The 20852-nt window shown below is 42.9% G+C and overlaps 1 protein-coding gene and 1 gene segment (V, D, J or C); one reads left to right on the forward strand and one right to left on the reverse strand.

Annotated features, from left to right (window-relative positions):
• The window catches only part of LOC146548567 (immunoglobulin kappa light chain-like), a 49335-nt gene extending 31637 nt beyond the window's left edge, over positions 1 to 17698 (forward strand). Inside the window, exons 3-4 of the mRNA XM_085262451.1 lie at positions 16280 to 16335; positions 17232 to 17698. Of these exons, the coding sequence (XP_085118577.1) occupies positions 16280 to 16335; positions 17232 to 17557 (382 nt within the window). The 3' untranslated portion in view covers positions 17558 to 17698. The remainder of the gene's footprint in view (positions 1 to 16279; positions 16336 to 17231) is intronic.
• LOC146548564 (Ig kappa chain V-III region MOPC 63-like) overlaps positions 1 to 19393 on the reverse strand; it is a 92686-nt gene extending 73293 nt beyond the window's left edge. The window contains 2 exon segments of the V gene segment in view: positions 18828 to 19144; positions 19252 to 19393. Coding sequence covers positions 18828 to 19144; positions 19252 to 19303 — 369 coding nt within the window.
• Positions 19394 to 20852: the final 1459 nt, after the last annotated feature.

Genomic DNA, 20852 nt, shown 5'->3' on the forward strand with positions numbered 1-20852 from the left:
TGGAGACGACCAGCTCTAGTCTCCTAGTGCCCGTATTGGTCTCTAGTGACCCAAATGTAGCTCAGGATCCCATTATTGGATACAGTGTTATAGAAGAAATCATCAACGAGCAACTTAAACAACAGGGTGTTAAAAACTGTGACTGTGCTGCAAATATTGTGAGTAGTGCTTTTGGTATTGACGTCGGATCTGCTAAGACTTTTATCCAGTTGATAGAGACACATCGAACAGCCGCGGAAGAGATCCAAGTCAAGACAGGGCGGAGTAAAGTTGTTTTAGGCCCTAGTGAAGCTACTACCATTCGCTGTCGCACACGCATACAGGGTGACGAGGACACTGTAATGTTATTTTGTCCTGTTCTGAACCCCAGCCTGCCTGAGGGGCTTCATTTGCAGGAAGTATTGTTTAAAGTAAAAAGGGGCAACTCAGCCATGGTCCCAGTATCTGTCACAAATACCACATGCCATAATATTTCTGTAGATCCGCGTGTTGTCCTGGGGCACATTGAGGGCGTAAAAGCAATATACCCAGCTGCCCTAAAACTTGTAGAAACTCCAATAACTAAAACAGCAGACGAAGCAGGTGTTGAAGTCCCATTAGCCCCCACAGGTGAGACAAGTGGTGTTTGGGATCCTCCTGTAGTTCTAGACCATCTAACAAGTGGGCAACAGTCGGCGGTGAGGCTGATGCTCAGGGAGGAATGCAAAGCTTTTGCAAAAGACGAAAATGATGTAGGCTGCATTCCTAGCCTTCGGATGCACATCACTCTCAACGACCAAACACCAGTTCAAAAGACTTACAATAGTGTGCCTAAACCTCTGCATCAGGAAGTAAAAGCTTACCTGCAAGACTTGATCAATAGGGGGTGGGTCAGGAAATCCAAGTCGCCTTATTCGTCACCGATAGTCTATGTTAGGAAAAAGTCCGGTGACCTCAGACTTTGTGTGGATTATCGAGAACTTAATCGCAAATCGGTGCCTGACAGACATCCTATTCCTAGGATACAGGACATGTTGGATAGCCTTACTGGTAGCTCCTGGTTTACAGTACTAGACCAGGGAAAGGCTTATCATCAAGGATTCCTAGACGAAGACAGTCAGCCACTCACTGCATTCATCACCCCCTGGGGTTTATACCAGTGGGTTAGAATCCCATTTGGACTCAGCTCCGCCCCAGCAGAGTTCCAGAGGAGCATGGAGGAGTGTCTTTGGGGTCTGCGTGATGATATCTGTCTACCGTACCTTGATGACAATTTGGTCCACAGTAAATCTTTTGAGGACCATGTTGAGCATGTAAGAGCCGTGCTACAAAGGTATCAGAGACATGGGGTCAAACTTACTGCTAAGAAATGTGAACTGTTCAAGCCTAAGGTCAGGTTTTTGGGTCGAGTGGTGTCAAAAGATGGCCATAGTATGGATCCAGCAGAGGTCGCCTCCATGATGTCACTTAAAGAGAAACACCCTAGTACAGTGGGGGAAGTGAGACAGATTTTGGGCTTCCTATCTTATTATAGAGCCTATATACAGGACTTTTCACGTATCGCCAAACCTTTGTATGAACTGCTAGTAGCCCAAACAAATGCTAAAAGTAGCCCACAGGACTTAAAAACACAGAACAAGAGAAGGAAGGAGAAAAACAAACAGGCTAAAGGACAGTTGCCTTCATCAGCCCCTGTGAAATGGACAGAGTCACACCATCAGGTTTTGTCTTACTTAGTCAATAAACTGGCCAGTCCTCCGATCCTAGGCTACCCTGATCTAAACCAACCATTTGTGCTTCATACTGATGCTTCTCAAGCAGGGTTAGGAGCAGTGCTCTACCAGCGCAGTAATGGCAAGTTAAGAGTCATAGCTTATGGATCTAGAACGTTAACGCCGCCAGAAAAAAATTACCATATGCATGCTGGCAAACTAGAGTTTTTAGCTCTCAAATGGGATGTCTGTGAGCGCTTCAGAGATTATTTGCTGCATGCGCCATCTTTTGTGGTTTATACAGATAATAATCCACTCACCTATGTGTTAACGACAGCAAAGTTGAATGCATCAGGTCAGCGTTGGGTGGCTGAGCTCGCAGATTTCAATTTTACGATAAAATACAGGCCAGGAAAAACAAATGCAGATGCAGATTTTTTATCCAGGATGCCCCTCGATTTTGAGGACTATATAAACTGCTGTACACAGACGGTTAGCCAGGACGTGGTTGCAGCCTCACAGCAGGGCATATTAGTACAGCAAACAGAAGCTCTAATGTTTAACGCTGTCTCCTTCCCACACCCTTCAGCATCAAACACGAGCAGAGGAACTGCTGGACATGATTCAGCCAATACCAAGAGAGGAAATCTGTGCAGCACAGCGGCAAGACCCCGTGATGGGTAAAATGTACGAGTCTGTAGTGCAAAACAAAAGGCCCACCACACAGGAAATTAAAACTGAGAGCACTGAGTTTAAAGCATTGGCTAGAGAGTGGAGCAAACTAAAAATCAGAGAGGATGGAACTATGTTCAGAGAGACTCGACACAAAAAACAACTAGTTCTCCCCTCAGTTTACCGCCCACTAGTGCTCAAGGAACTACACCAACAGATGGGCCACTTGGGATCAGAAAGGACCCTAAATTTAATTAGGGATCGTTTCTTCTGGCCTAAGATGCAAAGAGACATTGAACACTTTGTCAGTAATGTTTGTGAGTGTCTCAAACAGAGGAAACCAAACAGACAGGCACGGGCACCTATGTTGAGCATAGAGACCACTCATCCATTTCAGTTGGTTTCAGTTGACTTTTTGCACCTGGAGCAATGCAAGGGGGGGTGTGAATACATACTTGTAGTTATGGACCACTACACCTCGCTCAGGCCTACGCAACTACAAATAAGTCAGCTAAGACTGTAGCAGAAAAACTATTCAATGATTATTGTCTCAGGTTTGGTTTTCCAGAAAAATTACACCACGATTTGGGGCGAGAGTTTGAGAATAGACTGTTGCACCATTTAAAAGAACTGGCTGGTGTTAAAGGGTCACACACTACTCCTTATCACCCACAAGAAAATGGGCAGACCGAAAGATTCAACAGGACCTTGCTCTCGATGTTAAGAACACTAACAGAGGAACAGAAAAGAGACTGGAAAAGCCACCTCCATAAAGTTGTACATGCCTACAATTGTACTGTTAATGAGGCCACTGGCTACCCTCCTTTTCTCCTAATGTTTGGTAGGTCACCACGGTTACCGGTTGACCTTCTCTTTGGCATTGAGCAGGAGGACAGTTCAGGCTCCTACCAGGACTATGTGGACAGATGGAGAAGGAGAATGGCTGAAGCTTACACTGTCGCCTCCAAAAATGCAGCTAAGTCAGCTGACCGAGGTAAAAGGCAGTACAACAAAAGTGTGCATGGTCCACCACTTCAAATAGGGAGTCGTGTCCTTGTTAGAAATGTTGTGGAGAGGGGTGGGCCAGGTAAAATCCGCTCCTATTGGGAAGACATCTACATCATTAAAAGACAAAAGGGAGAGGACAGTCCTGTGTTTGAGTTGGAGCGAGAGAATGGTAAAGGCAGGACAAGGATTTTGCACAGGAATATGTTGTTGCCTTGCGATTTTCTTCCGCTCCCAGCAGATAAGGAGGCAACCGTAACGAGTACTAAAACAAGGAAAAGACATTATAACAAACGGAAACAAACATGCATGACTCCAACACAAGTGGGGAGTGAGGAGGAGGAGGACACAGATGAGTTTTCTGATGCGGTTTTCACCTGGCCTTATCCTGAGCCTCAGTGTTCACCTACATTGGACCCCACAGCGGCAGAGTTTATGCCACTAAGGGACGGGGGTGAGCCAGATGAGCTTCCTCACATGTCAGGAGATGGCCAGGGGGACCCCAGCCAAGCTGATGAGGAGAAAATGGACAATATGGAACCAGAGGATGTGGCTATTGTGGATGCAGGGGAGGTGGACAGCAGCTCTGATGTCGAAGAGGCTTTGGAAACAGACCAGCCAAGTCCATACCCAAAGAGAGAAAGGAGGAGACCACAGACTTTGACCTATAGTAAACTTGGACAACCAAGTCTTGAAGAAAGAATAGTGGCCACCAAATGTGTGAATATTCAAGGTTACTGGCGACCTTGGTAAAAGAAGAAGATATAATGTTTACACTTGGTACCCCTATTTCAGATTGTAACAAATGTACCTATGTTGATTGAAATATCGTGACACATGGATTGCAGGCCGAACATGTGTATGAGTAAAGGGAAGATGCTTAGTGTTCAGATGTGATGTGGACAAAGTTAATGCCCTTACAGGAGAGTACACATAGCATGGTAATTTGATAGAGTGAATGTTGGACTAAAAAAAAAAAAAAAAGAAAGCTAAACTGATTATATCAGGAGTATACACAACTACAGTGCACGGTAGTTTGGGTAACTTAAAAAAAAAAGGGTGTAATGTAACCTGGTAAATAGTCCATGCCATTCTATTATTCCCTATGGATTGTAGATTATAAGGTACATTTATGTCGGGACGACATTTCTCGAGTGGGGGAGAGTGTGAGAGATACACATATTGACGGGGCCGGGTTATGTTAAAAAGTATAAATTGTTATACTTTGTTCATTGGTTCAAAGGTACCCCACACTTCTTTTTTTGTTTGCTTGTTTGTTCTGGTGTATTTTTCATTTGAACTGTTATTCTGCCAGAGTACTCATATTTACAAGATGGCATTGAACGCCCCATTGGTGTGTCAGGAAAACTCTTTTGTACATATGTTCCTTGAAGGGGATTTGGAGTCGTTCTTTTTCCACCGCAGCAAAGGGCTAGGAGTAGGAGAGGAGCTGCTGTATGTTTTTGTTATCGATCTGATTGTGAAATAAAGCATATGCAGTGAGAAAGCAACTCCCGGAGTCATCCCTGCCTAAAAGCTGCAACATTAGTAAACGGGCCGCAAGTTTGAGACCCCTGCTTTAAACCATCACCTGATGATGAATTGAAGGTGATTTTGTGGTTGGTTCTACTCCACTTTTAAATGCACAGAATTCAAGGGCCCTTTGCACATCTCATTAAAAATGATAATAATTGAGGGCGTAAAAGCAATATACCCAGCTGCCCTAAAACTTGTAGAAACTCCAATAACTAAAACAGCAGACGAAGCAGGTGTTGAAGTCCCATTAGCCCCCACAGGTGAGACAAGTGGTGTTTGGGATCCTCCTGTAGTTCTAGACCATCTAACAAGTGGGCAACAGTCGGCGGTGAGGCTGATGCTCAGGGAGGAATGCAAAGCTTTTGCAAAAGACGAAAATGATGTAGGCTGCATTCCTAGCCTTCGGATGCACATCACTCTCAACGACCAAACACCAGTTCAAAAGACTTACAATAGTGTGCCTAAACCTCTGCATCAGGAAGTAAAAGCTTACCTGCAAGACTTGATCAATAGGGGGTGGGTCAGGAAATCCAAGTCGCCTTATTCGTCACCGATAGTCTATGTTAGGAAAAAGTCCGGTGACCTCAGACTTTGTGTGGATTATCGAGAACTTAATCGCAAATCGGTGCCTGACAGACATCCTATTCCTAGGATACAGGACATGTTGGATAGCCTTACTGGTAGCTCCTGGTTTACAGTACTAGACCAGGGAAAGGCTTATCATCAAGGATTCCTAGACGAAGACAGTCAGCCACTCACTGCATTCATCACCCCCTGGGGTTTATACCAGTGGGTTAGAATCCCATTTGGACTCAGCTCCGCCCCAGCAGAGTTCCAGAGGAGCATGGAGGAGTGTCTTTGGGGTCTGCGTGATGATATCTGTCTACCGTACCTTGATGACAATTTGGTCCACAGTAAATCTTTTGAGGACCATGTTGAGCATGTAAGAGCCGTGCTACAAAGGTATCAGAGACATGGGGTCAAACTTACTGCTAAGAAATGTGAACTGTTCAAGCCTAAGGTCAGGTTTTTGGGTCGAGTGGTGTCAAAAGATGGCCATAGTATGGATCCAGCAGAGGTCGCCTCCATGATGTCACTTAAAGAGAAACACCCTAGTACAGTGGGGGAAGTGAGACAGATTTTGGGCTTCCTATCTTATTATAGAGCCTATATACAGGACTTTTCACGTATCGCCAAACCTTTGTATGAACTGCTAGTAGCCCAAACAAATGCTAAAAGTAGCCCACAGGACTTAAAAACACAGAACAAGAGAAGGAAGGAGAAAAACAAACAGGCTAAAGGACAGTTGCCTTCATCAGCCCCTGTGAAATGGACAGAGTCACACCATCAGGTTTTGTCTTACTTAGTCAATAAACTGGCCAGTCCTCCGATCCTAGGCTACCCTGATCTAAACCAACCATTTGTGCTTCATACTGATGCTTCTCAAGCAGGGTTAGGAGCAGTGCTCTACCAGCGCAGTAATGGCAAGTTAAGAGTCATAGCTTATGGATCTAGAACGTTAACGCCGCCAGAAAAAAATTACCATATGCATGCTGGCAAACTAGAGTTTTTAGCTCTCAAATGGGATGTCTGTGAGCGCTTCAGAGATTATTTGCTGCATGCGCCATCTTTTGTGGTTTATACAGATAATAATCCACTCACCTATGTGTTAACGACAGCAAAGTTGAATGCATCAGGTCAGCGTTGGGTGGCTGAGCTCGCAGATTTCAATTTTACGATAAAATACAGGCCAGGAAAAACAAATGCAGATGCAGATTTTTTATCCAGGATGCCCCTCGATTTTGAGGACTATATAAACTGCTGTACACAGACGGTTAGCCAGGACGTGGTTGCAGCCTCACAGCAGGGCATATTAGTACAGCAAACAGAAGCTCTAATGTTTAACGCTGTCTCCTTCCCACACCCTTCAGCATCAAACACGAGCAGAGGAACTGCTGGACATGATTCAGCCAATACCAAGAGAGGAAATCTGTGCAGCACAGCGGCAAGACCCCGTGATGGGTAAAATGTACGAGTCTGTAGTGCAAAACAAAAGGCCCACCACACAGGAAATTAAAACTGAGAGCACTGAGTTTAAAGCATTGGCTAGAGAGTGGAGCAAACTAAAAATCAGAGAGGATGGAACTATGTTCAGAGAGACTCGACACAAAAAACAACTAGTTCTCCCCTCAGTTTACCGCCCACTAGTGCTCAAGGAACTACACCAACAGATGGGCCACTTGGGATCAGAAAGGACCCTAAATTTAATTAGGGATCGTTTCTTCTGGCCTAAGATGCAAAGAGACATTGAACACTTTGTCAGTAATGTTTGTGAGTGTCTCAAACAGAGGAAACCAAACAGACAGGCACGGGCACCTATGTTGAGCATAGAGACCACTCATCCATTTCAGTTGGTTTCAGTTGACTTTTTGCACCTGGAGCAATGCAAGGGGGGGTGTGAATACATACTTGTAGTTATGGACCACTACACCTCGCTCAGGCCTACGCAACTACAAATAAGTCAGCTAAGACTGTAGCAGAAAAACTATTCAATGATTATTGTCTCAGGTTTGGTTTTCCAGAAAAATTACACCACGATTTGGGGCGAGAGTTTGAGAATAGACTGTTGCACCATTTAAAAGAACTGGCTGGTGTTAAAGGGTCACACACTACTCCTTATCACCCACAAGAAAATGGGCAGACCGAAAGATTCAACAGGACCTTGCTCTCGATGTTAAGAACACTAACAGAGGAACAGAAAAGAGACTGGAAAAGCCACCTCCATAAAGTTGTACATGCCTACAATTGTACTGTTAATGAGGCCACTGGCTACCCTCCTTTTCTCCTAATGTTTGGTAGGTCACCACGGTTACCGGTTGACCTTCTCTTTGGCATTGAGCAGGAGGACAGTTCAGGCTCCTACCAGGACTATGTGGACAGATGGAGAAGGAGAATGGCTGAAGCTTACACTGTCGCCTCCAAAAATGCAGCTAAGTCAGCTGACCGAGGTAAAAGGCAGTACAACAAAAGTGTGCATGGTCCACCACTTCAAATAGGGAGTCGTGTCCTTGTTAGAAATGTTGTGGAGAGGGGTGGGCCAGGTAAAATCCGCTCCTATTGGGAAGACATCTACATCATTAAAAGACAAAAGGGAGAGGACAGTCCTGTGTTTGAGTTGGAGCGAGAGAATGGTAAAGGCAGGACAAGGATTTTGCACAGGAATATGTTGTTGCCTTGCGATTTTCTTCCGCTCCCAGCAGATAAGGAGGCAACCGTAACGAGTACTAAAACAAGGAAAAGACATTATAACAAACGGAAACAAACATGCATGACTCCAACACAAGTGGGGAGTGAGGAGGAGGAGGACACAGATGAGTTTTCTGATGCGGTTTTCACCTGGCCTTATCCTGAGCCTCAGTGTTCACCTACATTGGACCCCACAGCGGCAGAGTTTATGCCACTAAGGGACGGGGGTGAGCCAGATGAGCTTCCTCACATGTCAGGAGATGGCCAGGGGGACCCCAGCCAAGCTGATGAGGAGAAAATGGACAATATGGAACCAGAGGATGTGGCTATTGTGGATGCAGGGGAGGTGGACAGCAGCTCTGATGTCGAAGAGGCTTTGGAAACAGACCAGCCAAGTCCATACCCAAAGAGAGAAAGGAGGAGACCACAGACTTTGACCTATAGTAAACTTGGACAACCAAGTCTTGAAGAAAGAATAGTGGCCACCAAATGTGTGAATATTCAAGGTTACTGGCGACCTTGGTAAAAGAAGAAGATATAATGTTTACACTTGGTACCCCTATTTCAGATTGTAACAAATGTACCTATGTTGATTGAAATATCGTGACACATGGATTGCAGGCCGAACATGTGTATGAGTAAAGGGAAGATGCTTAGTGTTCAGATGTGATGTGGACAAAGTTAATGCCCTTACAGGAGAGTACACATAGCATGGTAATTTGATAGAGTGAATGTTGGACTAAAAAAAAAAAAAAAAGAAAGCTAAACTGATTATATCAGGAGTATACACAACTACAGTGCACGGTAGTTTGGGTAACTTAAAAAAAAAAGGGTGTAATGTAACCTGGTAAATAGTCCATGCCATTCTATTATTCCCTATGGATTGTAGATTATAAGGTACATTTATGTCGGGACGACATTTCTCGAGTGGGGGAGAGTGTGAGAGATACACATATTGACGGGGCCGGGTTATGTTAAAAAGTATAAATTGTTATACTTTGTTCATTGGTTCAAAGGTACCCCACACTTCTTTTTTTGTTTGCTTGTTTGTTCTGGTGTATTTTTCATTTGAACTGTTATTCTGCCAGAGTACTCATATTTACAAGATGGCATTGAACGCCCCATTGGTGTGTCAGGAAAACTCTTTTGTACATATGTTCCTTGAAGGGGATTTGGAGTCGTTCTTTTTCCACCGCAGCAAAGGGCTAGGAGTAGGAGAGGAGCTGCTGTATGTTTTTGTTATCGATCTGATTGTGAAATAAAGCATATGCAGTGAGAAAGCAACTCCCGGAGTCATCCCTGCCTAAAAGCTGCAACATTAGTAAACGGGCCGCAAGTTTGAGACCCCTGCTTTAAACCATCACCTGATGATGAATTGAAGGTGATTTTGTGGTTGGTTCTACTCCACTTTTAAATGCACAGAATTCAAGGGCCCTTTGCACATCTCATTAAAAATGATAATAAAATTTTCTTTGTACCTGAAAAATGCATCACTGACAAAGAATTATTTAAGGATTTATGATTAAATATTCAAGGACCTGTTTTCACAGTGATGAAAGGGCTCTATTCTGTTTATTTGTACTGAAAAACTAAACTTTTTCATTTCAGAAGCTGATGAAAGCAAAACTGTGCAAAGAACAAATAATTACATGTCCTTGATTCAGATGATTTCCATAGAGAGGCACTTTGCATCAGCAGCACCATGCTCCAGTGCTCTGGGAGAGTTTATAGTCCTGAGAGTTGAACACTGGATGACTGACAGCTGTCCTTCATCACAACAGAAGCCACAGAAATCCTCCTCATCAAAAACATGACTTTGATCTGCGTCCTCATCTGGACTCTCCTCTGCTGCTGCTTCACAGGTAAAGTCCAGAGAATCAAACTCCTCTCCTCTATCAACATCTGTCCCTCTGAAATGAAGCCCACAAAACCATGAAGCTGCTTTATGTTTTTGTCTCTGTGTCCTCAGAGTCCAGAGGACAGATCACAGTGACTCAGCCTGGAGCAGTGAGCTCTGCTGTGGGAGGAACTGTGAGCATCAAGTGTACGACCAGTCAGAATATTTATAGCAATCATTTATCCTGGTACCAACAGAAAGATGGAGGAGTTCCTAAACTGCTCATTTACTACACTAGCAGTCGATATTCAGGGATTCCAGCTCGTTTTACAGGCAGTGGATCAAACTCTGACTTCACTCTGACCATCAGTGGAGTCCAGGCTGAAGATGCAGCAGTTTATTACTGTCAGAGTCAGCACTATCCTAACAGTCAGTGGGTGTTCACACAGTGAAAAACAGTCGTACAAAAACCTCCCTCACTAAGACTGAACAGAAACTGAAGTGACTGCTGCAGCTGGAAGATACTGCAGAGACTGATACAGTTCACTGAGGACACACACACACACACACACACACACACACACACACACACACACACACACACACACACACACACACACACACACACACTTTATATTGCTGAAATATTTCTGCTTTCAGAATAAATTAGCATCAAAACATCCATCCATACCTTTACTATCTGCAGTGTCACATTCAGGAAGTGAATAAATAACAAGTCATAAAAAATGTCACTAGAATGAGCACATTGAGGCTTTTATTCTTCATTGAGAATAATATGCTCAAATATTTAGTGTGAACTCTGTAATCAGAATCAGAATCAGAAAGGGTTTTATTGCCAAATGTTGAGCGGGTTTACAACATTAGGAAATTGCTGCGGTGCTTCAGTGCAAACATACTGTTATAAATACTGTCATAAATTAAGCTTTAATAGACATGAAAATAAAAATGATAATAAGAATTAAAAGTGCTAAGTAGATAGATATATACCTGATATATACATGAGTGCAGGTGGAGATCAGTGCCAAACATGGAATGATGCAGTGAACACAGCGTAGGGTCATGTGTTAGTGGCGGGTACAGTCATGTGGTTATTGTTCATGTGTCCGACAGCAGAGGGGAAGAAACTGTTCTTATGGCAAGAGGTTCTGGTGCGAATGGACCGGAGCCTCCTGCCTGAGGGGAGCAGGTCAAACAGACTGTGTCCAGGGTGAGAAGGGTCAGCTGAGATCCGAGCTGCACGCCCCAGTGTCCTGGAGGTGTACAGGTCCTGCAGAGATGGGAGTCTGCAGCCAATCACCTTCTCAGCAGAGCGCACAACACGCTGCAGTCTCTGTTTGTCCCTGATAGTGGCTCCAGCGTACCACACGGTGATGGAGGAGGTGAGGATGGACTCGATGATTGCAGTGTAGAACTGCATCATCGTCCGTGTTGGCAGGTTGAATTTCTTCAGCTGCCTCAGGAAGTACATCCTCTGCTGGGCTTTCTTGATGACGGAGGTGATGGTGGGCTCCCACTTCAGGTCCTGGGTGATGGTGGTACCCAGGAAGCGGAATGAGTCCACAGAGGTGATGGGGGTGTCAGACAGGATGATGGGGGGGAGTGGGGCTGTGTGCTTCCTGAAGTCCACAATAATCTCCACTGTCTTCTGGGCATTCAGCACCAGGTTGTTGTGGCTGCACCAGGACACCAGACGTTCAACCTCCCTCCTGTAGGCAGACTCATCCCCGTCCGAGATGAGTCCAATAACGGTGGTGTCATCTGCAAACTTGATTAGCTTGACAGACTGGTGGGTGGAGGTGCAGCAGTTAGTATAAACACAATTGCTTGTGAAAAATAATGTAGTGATTTAAACTATGATGGTTATGGCTTATGCATTGCAGGGGCAGGCGTCGCGCAAGGAGGGTGTCTAGGGGGTCCGGGTGAGGAGTGGTGGGGAGAGAGTCCGGAATATACTTGGAGCAACGGCCCTGGCAGGGAGGCTGATGAAGGGCCACGATGAAGGGAGTGCAACCTGATAGCAGAAACCCAGTGTCCAGACAGAGATGCATCTCTCCTGTTTGTAAAGCGTGACAGCCAGGCAGGTACTAAGACAGGGAGAAAACACTGAGTAGAAATGCAGATGTTAGGGAAACTCTCAAGAGCTTGGCGGCCTAGAACTAACGTGGGTTAGCTGAAGATCTGGCAGAGGTCTGCTGTGAGTGCTGGTCTTAAATGCTGGTGACTTGATTGCAGTCAGGTTTGAAGGCTGATGGGAGTCTCCGCCTGAAGGTGGAGCCCAGTAGAGTGGAAAAACCCCGCACTCACCCGGACCATGACAGTTAAAACGTAAGATAAGATAAGATACCTTTATTAGTCCCACAAGGAGAAATTTCATGTTAAGGCTGCTGACGTATTGCACGCAATGGCAGCGCCATCTTACCCTCCAACCATACATACATTACCCAAAAACATCACATGGGGAAGACAGGTCAGAGAGGTATAACATGGAAAATGCACCACATGAGGAAAGATAAGGAGAAAAAAATAACTCCCCCCAGACTGAGCTCCAACAGGGAGATCAGTTTGAGAACAGAAAAAACACCTCTGCACATGAAAAAACTCTTAATACACCAAAGAAACACATGACAAGAAACAGGGGGGGGGGGGGGGGGGGGGGTAAAGGGTGAGAGACAACCAGTGTAGACAGCACATCCGGGCCTGTGTGCGCTGGTCTCCTTGATCCACCGTCAGCATCAGAGGGGAATAAGCGTCAAAGGCGTTTGGAGGGGGGATGAGTGCACATCTGCATGTGTATATATGTCTTTGTCTGTATGTGTGTGTGTGTCCAGAGTTCAGCTGAGACAGTGTCCTTCGCCCTGCCAGGCTAAGTAAACAGTCTTCCAGCCAACCCAGGTGGCCTTGCATGGAATGGGAAGAACAGTCTAAACACAGTCGTTATCAGGGTGTTGATGTTCAGCTCCAGCCTTGAGACCACAGCTGGCACAGAAGGGGTATCCGCATGAAGTGATGGTGGTTTTTACTTTAGTGAGAACAACTCATATGAATTTCAAAGCTGTTCTAACAGTCCGACACTGGTCTCTCAATCTCCCGTTGGAGAGCCGTGAGCTTCTCCATGATGTTATCAACCTTACGCTCCGTGATGTCGTCATTCTTGTGCTCAAAGAGCCGATTCTGAGAACTCACGACCGCAGTGAGCTGCTCCAAGATGTGATCCAGTTTGTGCTCAGAGGTCTTATTCTGAGTATTCACGGCAGCCGTAAGCTTCTCCAAGATCTTATCCATGCTGCACTCAATGAGCCCATTTTGAGAAACTCAGGCCTCGTCCCATCGTTTCAATCCCAGCGGGCAGCCTTGTGGGGGTTTGAACAGCCGGTTCCGCTTTCTTAATTCTTCGATAAGTCTGGGCCAAGCCAGCTCCGATCAGCAAGAACCCTGTTATCATGGTTCTGAATACGTAGATATCTTCAGCACTCAGGCTCACCCAAGCCCAGACTTCTCGTTGAGAAAAGGGTGTCAATTGCATTCAGAGACCAGATTGATCAAATCCATAATTCCTCTTTTACGTTTTAGAGAACAGACATGTTAAAAACACAACAGCCTTAAAAAATGCAGAATAGTTTGGCTCCAGAAGCAGGGTTCATACGTCATCACTTAAAGATTGGATATCCCACCTGCTGTGAATGTTTTAATGCAGTACAGTTGTTATTATTATCATTTGTCACATCCTGTTTGTGACAGTTAAAATAAATAACATTCATATAAGAAATAAAATTGTCTCGTGTAAACTGTGTGGTGCTACAGTGGCTTTTCCACATTTTGTCACATTACAGCCACAAACATGAATCAATTTTATTGGACTTCCAGGTGAAAGACCAACACAAAGTGGTGCACACGTGAAAAGTGGAACGAAAATCATACATGAATCCAAACATTTTTTACAAATAAATAACTAAAAAGTGGGGTGTGCGTAATTATTCAGCCCCCTTTGGTCTGAGTGCAGTCAGTTGCACATAGACGTTGCCTGATGAGTGCTAATGACTAAATAGATGCACCTGTGTGTGATCTAATGTCAGTACAAATACAGCTGCTCTGTGACGGCCTCAGAGGTTGTCTAAGAGAATATTGGGAGCAACAACACCATGAAGTCCAAAGAACACACCAGACAGGTCAGGGATGAAGTTACTGAGAAATTTAAAGCAGGCTTAGGCTACAAAACGCTATGTGTGGCGGAAAACTAACACTGCACATCACTCTGAACACACCATCCCCACTGTCAGATATGGTGGTGGCAGCATCATGCTCTGGGGGGGCTTCTCTTCAGCAGCGACAGGGAAGCTGGTCAGAGTTGATGGGAAGATGGATGGAGCCAAATACAGGGCAATCTTGGAAGAAAACCTCTTGGAGTCTGCAAAAGACTTGAGACTGGGGCGGAGGTTCCCCTTCCAGCAGGACAACCACCCTAAACATAAAGCCAGGGCAACAATGGGATGGTTTAAAACAAAACATATCCATGTGCTAGAATGGCCCAGTCAAAGTCCAGATCTAAATCCAATCGAGAATCTGTGGCAAGATCTGAAAACTGCTGTTCACAAACGCTGCCCATCTGATCTGACTGAGCTGGAGCTGTTTTACAAAGAAGAATGGGCAAAGATTTCAGTCTGTAGATGTGCAAAGCTGGTAGAGACAGACCCTAAAAGACTGGCAGCTGGAACTGCAGCAAAAGCTGGTTCTACAAAGTATTGACTCAGGGGGCTGAATAATTACGCACAACTCACTTTGCAGTTATTTATTTGTAAAAAATGTTTGGATTCATGTATGATTTTCGTTCCACTTCTCACGTGTGCACCACTTTGTGTTGGTCTTTCACCTGGAATTCCAATAAAATTGATTCATGTTTGTGGCTGAAATGTGACAAAATGTGGAAAAGTTCGAATACTTTTGCAAGCCACTGTAAATAGGCCTATACTGCTGTACTTTAATGTCGGTCATAAGGGTGGTACTTCAAGAGACATATGTTATGAGGTGGTCCTCACTGTGAAAAGTTTGAGAACCACTGATCTAAAGACACTGAGTGTTTGTGAGAACACGTAAAACTGTTTTGATGTATTTGTGCAGTTTGAGGTTTTGTGAATGTAGATTGAAAATTCAATTTAATGTTTAGAGTTTTGAGGAAGAAGGTGGAAGTGTCGTGGTCCGGAGTCTGTGGACTCCATGTTTATGTTTTAGGTTAATTAATATTCTGTGGTTTTGTTTATTTTGGGTTATTTGTGATTGTTCAGAGTTTAATGTTCTCTGTTCCTCGATTGTGTTTTGCTTAGTATTTTTGGTTCTATGGTAATGTTTTCAGGTTACATCCTCCCAGTCTCGTCTAATTAGAATCAACTCTTCCTCCTGTCTGTCATTTCCTTGTTTCCTTGTGTGTGTATATTAGTGTGTGTTTGCCTCTTTGCTCTTTGTTGGAGCATCTGCGTCTCACTGGTGTTTCATCCGCATCTCGTTTCCTGCTGGCCATCCCCTGTGTTGTCTCAGTCTCCTCACGTTTCATGTTTGGTTTGTATTTTTCCCCAAGTTTTGTTCACGCCATACCCGTTCCTGTTATGTGCTTCACTTACGTTAAATAAAACTCACTCCCTGAATCTGAGTCTGCGTTTGGGTCCTTCCAATAAAACCTGCAGCTGTGACAGGGAGCTTTTGTAGTGATGTATCTTAACAACTATAAAATGTAAATTCTCAAATTATATTTTTGGAACTTTATTTTATTGTGTTTATTTTAATTTTAAAATTATACTATTAATATGTTATAAAGCTGTGATGAAAACAATTCATATTGTTGAGTTTGTTTGTTTCAGAGTCAGAGAGCCGTGTCTCTCTACAGTCAGAGGTTTTTGTACGGCGCCTCAATGAGTTTGTATCACTGTGGTGGACTTTTGGTGGAGGAACCAGACTGGAATTTGGAAGTAAGTCGAACTTAAACCTCTTTTATTTTATCAGATTTCTTTCTTGTGGTTATCTTGACTTTTCTGTTCAGTGTGCCAGAAAACAAAAATCATTAAAATAGTTTTTAGATCAATTTTCATGAAGACACAAAGTTAGCTTCAGAATAAATGTTAAAATCAATATTAACAAATAATATAAAACATCAGAGTGGACTTGAGGATTATTGAGATATATATATGTCTGGTTAACTCTTGAGAGCTTTTGGTTTTAATTTAGTCTGTTAGAGTCAGAGAGCCGTGTCTCTACAGTCAGAGGTTTTTGTGCAGCGGCTCAGTGAGTTTGTATCACTGTGGTGGACTTTTGGTGGAGGAACCAGACTGGAATTTGGAAGTAAGATTATAAAGTTTTTAAAGAAACTACATCGAGGTTTAAATGTTAGCTTTATAACAATGAAGTATTCATGTAGAGGTAATATTATAACCATTGTACACTGGAGGCTGACTCCATCAGCTTTAATTAGATTTTATGTCAACATTTCTGACATAAAGACGATGCATTGTGTAAATAATATAAACTGTCATCAGCCTGTGATTATTTTCTAGTTTGAAATCACAGTCACTGTTTCTAAGATGAATTAAATGTAACTGTCCTCAAGTTAAACAGAGTGAAGATAAAGATTTCTGGTCTTTTACTTAGTCAGTAAAAATGTAGAATTTGCTTAGAAATCATAAAAGCACTACAATAAATGACTGAAATTCACATGAGGTAAGTAGAAAACTTGTGTATTATACAGAACGGAGGTTTTTGAAGCTTAACATCTTGTATAATTGTTGCCATATCTGCTTCTTTTATTGCCAGAAGTTAAAGATGGGCATTTGACAGTGTGCAGCACGTCTGGTGTTTCTGTTGTAGCAGATATCATTTCAAATGTCATTAAAATCATGTAAGCAGTAAAAGAAATTAATCCACATCATTCAAGTAGTGCTATTAAGTTTCTTATCTCCAACAAGTGATGTGTTATAGATAACTGATGACTTTGAAGCTAAAATAGTTTTGTAAATGTTTCCACATCTGCTTCTTTTATTTCCAGTGTAGTTTGAACATATTTCAGCTCAAACTGTGTGATGATTCTCTCTGTGCTGATATGCATGAGAGGTTTCTTAAAGGGAAGTGAAACAATGTGTGAGTGAATGACTGGTGGAGCAGAAAAAACACCTGACAGAAACTTCTTAACGGAGAAATTCAAATTGTGGTTCCTGTCCTCTAAGCTGATTGGTGTTTCCTAGGTGATGCCCGCCCCGCCCTGAAGGTGCTGGGTCCCTCCAGTGAGGAGCTGAAACAGGGGAAGGCCACGCTCATGTGTGTGGCCAACAAGGGCTTCCCCTCAGACTGGAGTCTGTCCTGGAAGGTGGATGGCAGTGGCAGCATCAGCTGGGAGGAGAGCAGGAGCCCCGTGGTGCAGGAGAACGACGGCCTCTACAGCTGGAGCAGCACCCTGAGGCTCCCTGCAGACCACTGGATGAAGGTGGGCTCTGTGACCTGTGAGGCCACCCAGGGCTCCCAGACTCTGGTCTCAGAGCCACTGATGAGAGACCAGTGTCCCCAGTCCTGAACTATATGTGACTTTTATGCTGGTCTTACTTTCACACTGCATTCTGTAGCTTTTTTTTTTCCAATTTCTTCTCTCATTTTTGATTTGCTTTGTTTAAAGTTTAAAGTTTGTTTAAAGTTTTAAAGAATAAAAAAAATCGACATTAAATAAGAATCGAGTGTTTGTCTTACTTTTGTGGTGATGTCAATATTAAACTCTAAATAATGATTTCCAGGATTCTTATTGGAAACCAGTGTGCTATCTGTAGTCTATATGAGTCAGTAGAATTAAGCCACTTTGAATACATGAAGTTAAGCGAAGTTTATGTTAAAGAATAAGTGCGAAGGGGAATTGATAAGAACTTAGAGATTATGATTTTATTACTGAGAATATTGAGTGACACCGCCGTTATTCATGCAAAGTCATTGCATGCTGTTTAATGAATGTTTCAGCATGTTGTAGCTTGTTATATAAAGCAATTTGAGTTCTCAGGTGGAGTAGAAAAGCACAATATAAGAATGAGTCAAATGATCAGTGTTGAGGTATCTTAAAGTATTCTATTATGCAGAGTACTTTTTTAAAGTAATGCAGTACATTATTTTGGTGTTTTTCTGTAAAATCACCTGAAACACACCATCTCATAACTATCATTTAACAGTAAGAACTTATAGGCTACAGTCCCTCATGCTAATATAAATCCCTATCCTAATGAGGACACACATACAGTGGCTTGCAAAAGTATCCGGCCCCCTTGAACTGTCCCACATTTTGTCACATTACAGCCACAAACATGAATCAATTATTTATTGGAATTGCAAGACAAAGTTATCAGACTAGTATTGAACAGCAAAAAAGAAAAAATATACAAACCTGAGAAAACTGGACTTAAAATTTCTATTGGAAGTATTTTTATAAGTTATGCAGACAATTGTGACTCACTGATTTTGGTGATTTATTGTGTTTTTTTCTCTTTCTTTAGGAAATGTTTTCATAATGAGCAATATTCAGGAATTGGTTCACATGTATTTGAGCTGCTATGAAGCAGAGGTCAAAGGTCAAAATTTGATTGACTAAGATACAGATAGATTTCCAACTTCTTTTTTGTTTAGCAACAATAACATTTTCACTGTGTGTGTGTGTGTGTGTGTGTGTGTGTGTGTGTGTGTGTGTGTGTGTCCTCAGTGAACTGTATCAGTCTCTGCAGTATCTTCCAGCTGCAGCAGTCACTTCAGTTTCTGTTCAGTCTGACTGAGAGAGGTTTTTGTACGACTGTTTTTCACTGTGTGAACACATACTGGCTGTTAATGTAGTGATCACTCTGACAGTAATAAACTGCTGCATCTTCAGCCTGGACTCCACTGATGGTCAGAGTGAAGTCAGAGTTTGATCCACTGCCTGTAAAACGAGCTGGAATCCCTGATTGTCGAGTGCTAGCATAGTAAATGAGACGTTTAGGAACTCCTCCATCTTTCTGTTGGTACCAGGCTAAAAGATGGTAGTTGCTCCAAACATGAACATTCTGACTGGTCGTACACTTGATGCTCACAGATCCTCCCACAGCAGAGCTCACTGCTCCAGGCTGAGTCACTGTGATCTGTCCTCTGGACTCTGAGGACACAGAGACAAAAACATAAAGCAGCTTCATGGTTTTGTGGGCTTCATTTCAGAGGGACAGATGTTGATAGAGGAGAGGAGTTTGATTCTCTGGACTTTACCTGTGAAGCAGCAGCAGAGGAGAGTCCAGATGAGGACGCAGATCAAAGTCATGTTTTTGATGAGGAGGATTTCTGTGGCTTCTGTTGTGATGAAGGACAGCTGTCAGTCATCCAGTGTTCAACTCTCAGGACTATAAACTCTCCCAGAGCACTGGAGCATGGTGCTGCTGATGCAAAGTGCCTCTCTATGGAAATGATCTGACTGTAAGACAGATTCAGTTGGTCTGAAGAATCATTTATAAGTGGATCTATCAGTTTATTGCAGTTATTTTTGGGAATATTTCAAGCTTTTTTCTTTCCTTTCTTTTTTGTTTTGGTTTAATTTTTTTGGTGGGGGGTATCTTAACCCAAGTAATCACCTTTCTACCATAGGAAAGAAGTTTGAAGAAGCTGCTACAATTAAAATGTAATTAAATTAAAATTAAAATATGCTTTTATATTCTTTGGAAGACTACAGGGAGACTTCGCTTCCATGTCATAAATACTGTGTTTTTCCAGTTTGTGTTTTATCGAGTATTATGCTAACCCGCAGTGAGGTAGTTTATTTTCTTTAAGACATGACAGCAAAGCTTAGGAAAAATCATTGTGTGATTCTCGTTATAGCTTTAACACTTATTGCTTTAACAGCAGGATGGTCCTGGGTTCATCCAGGCTGGGGACTTTCTTTGTGGAGGATGCAGGTTCCTCCAGTGTTTCTGTGGCCTCTCTCCGGTTTCCTTCCACATCCAAAGACATGCAGATACTGTGGTTATGTTAACTGGTGACTCTAAATTGATCAAACGTGAAAATGTGAGTATGAATGGTTGTCCATCTCTTTATCTATCCTGGGTGTATCCTGTCTCTTTTCCCAATAGCATCTGAGAGAGGCTCCAGCATCCTCTTCACTTAGTCCTGAATCTGCATGGACCCACATGCTCCTGGTCCCAAATAATTCTGATATTTTAATAGAACAGAGCAGATATTAACTAAACTTCATGCAAGAGGGAAAATGTCAGGATAAGACACATTACTTGACTCATGAAGTCAACTTTTGCATGAAATGAAACTTGAGAAAACTGATAACTAAAAGTCAAAGGCATTTTGAAGCAGCTCAAACTATAAACATTAATGTGATTCAGGCACTGTTGGAAATCTCTATATCATAATTGTGTCATAATCCATCAGTATTTCAAAGTGTATGCTCTCCTGCTCCCTTTAAGTCACTGTAATCCACTTTTTCAACAAACTCATTAGTTCCTGGGTGTTTTCAAAATAAAAGCTTTCTACCATCTTACTGGTCAGAAACACTTTATTTCTACAGGTTTTCCTTGTGAAACAGTTGTGGGAACTAAATAATATTCCGTTCAGTCCAATTCAGTTTTATTTATGTAACATCAACTCACAACAGTCACTATTGTAACATAAAAAAAGACTTACAAGAATACAGGACAACCCCAACAATCAGAGAGCCCCCTATGAGCAAACATTTTTCAGGATGATTTTTGATGACGATACTAATAGCATGAGATGTCACATCATTTAAAATTCTAAATGTTTCGTGCATTTCCAACAATCTCAGCTGTAAAAGTAATTCTGTGAATATGATCGTCCTTATCAATCAT

Source organism: Mchenga conophoros, linkage group LG22, assembly GCF_057382185.1.
Source record: "Mchenga conophoros isolate Kocher_MC1m ecotype Shallow Benthic linkage group LG22, M_conophoros_male_GT1.1, whole genome shotgun sequence".
NCBI classification, from domain to species: Eukaryota; Metazoa; Chordata; class Actinopteri; order Cichliformes; family Cichlidae; genus Mchenga; species Mchenga conophoros.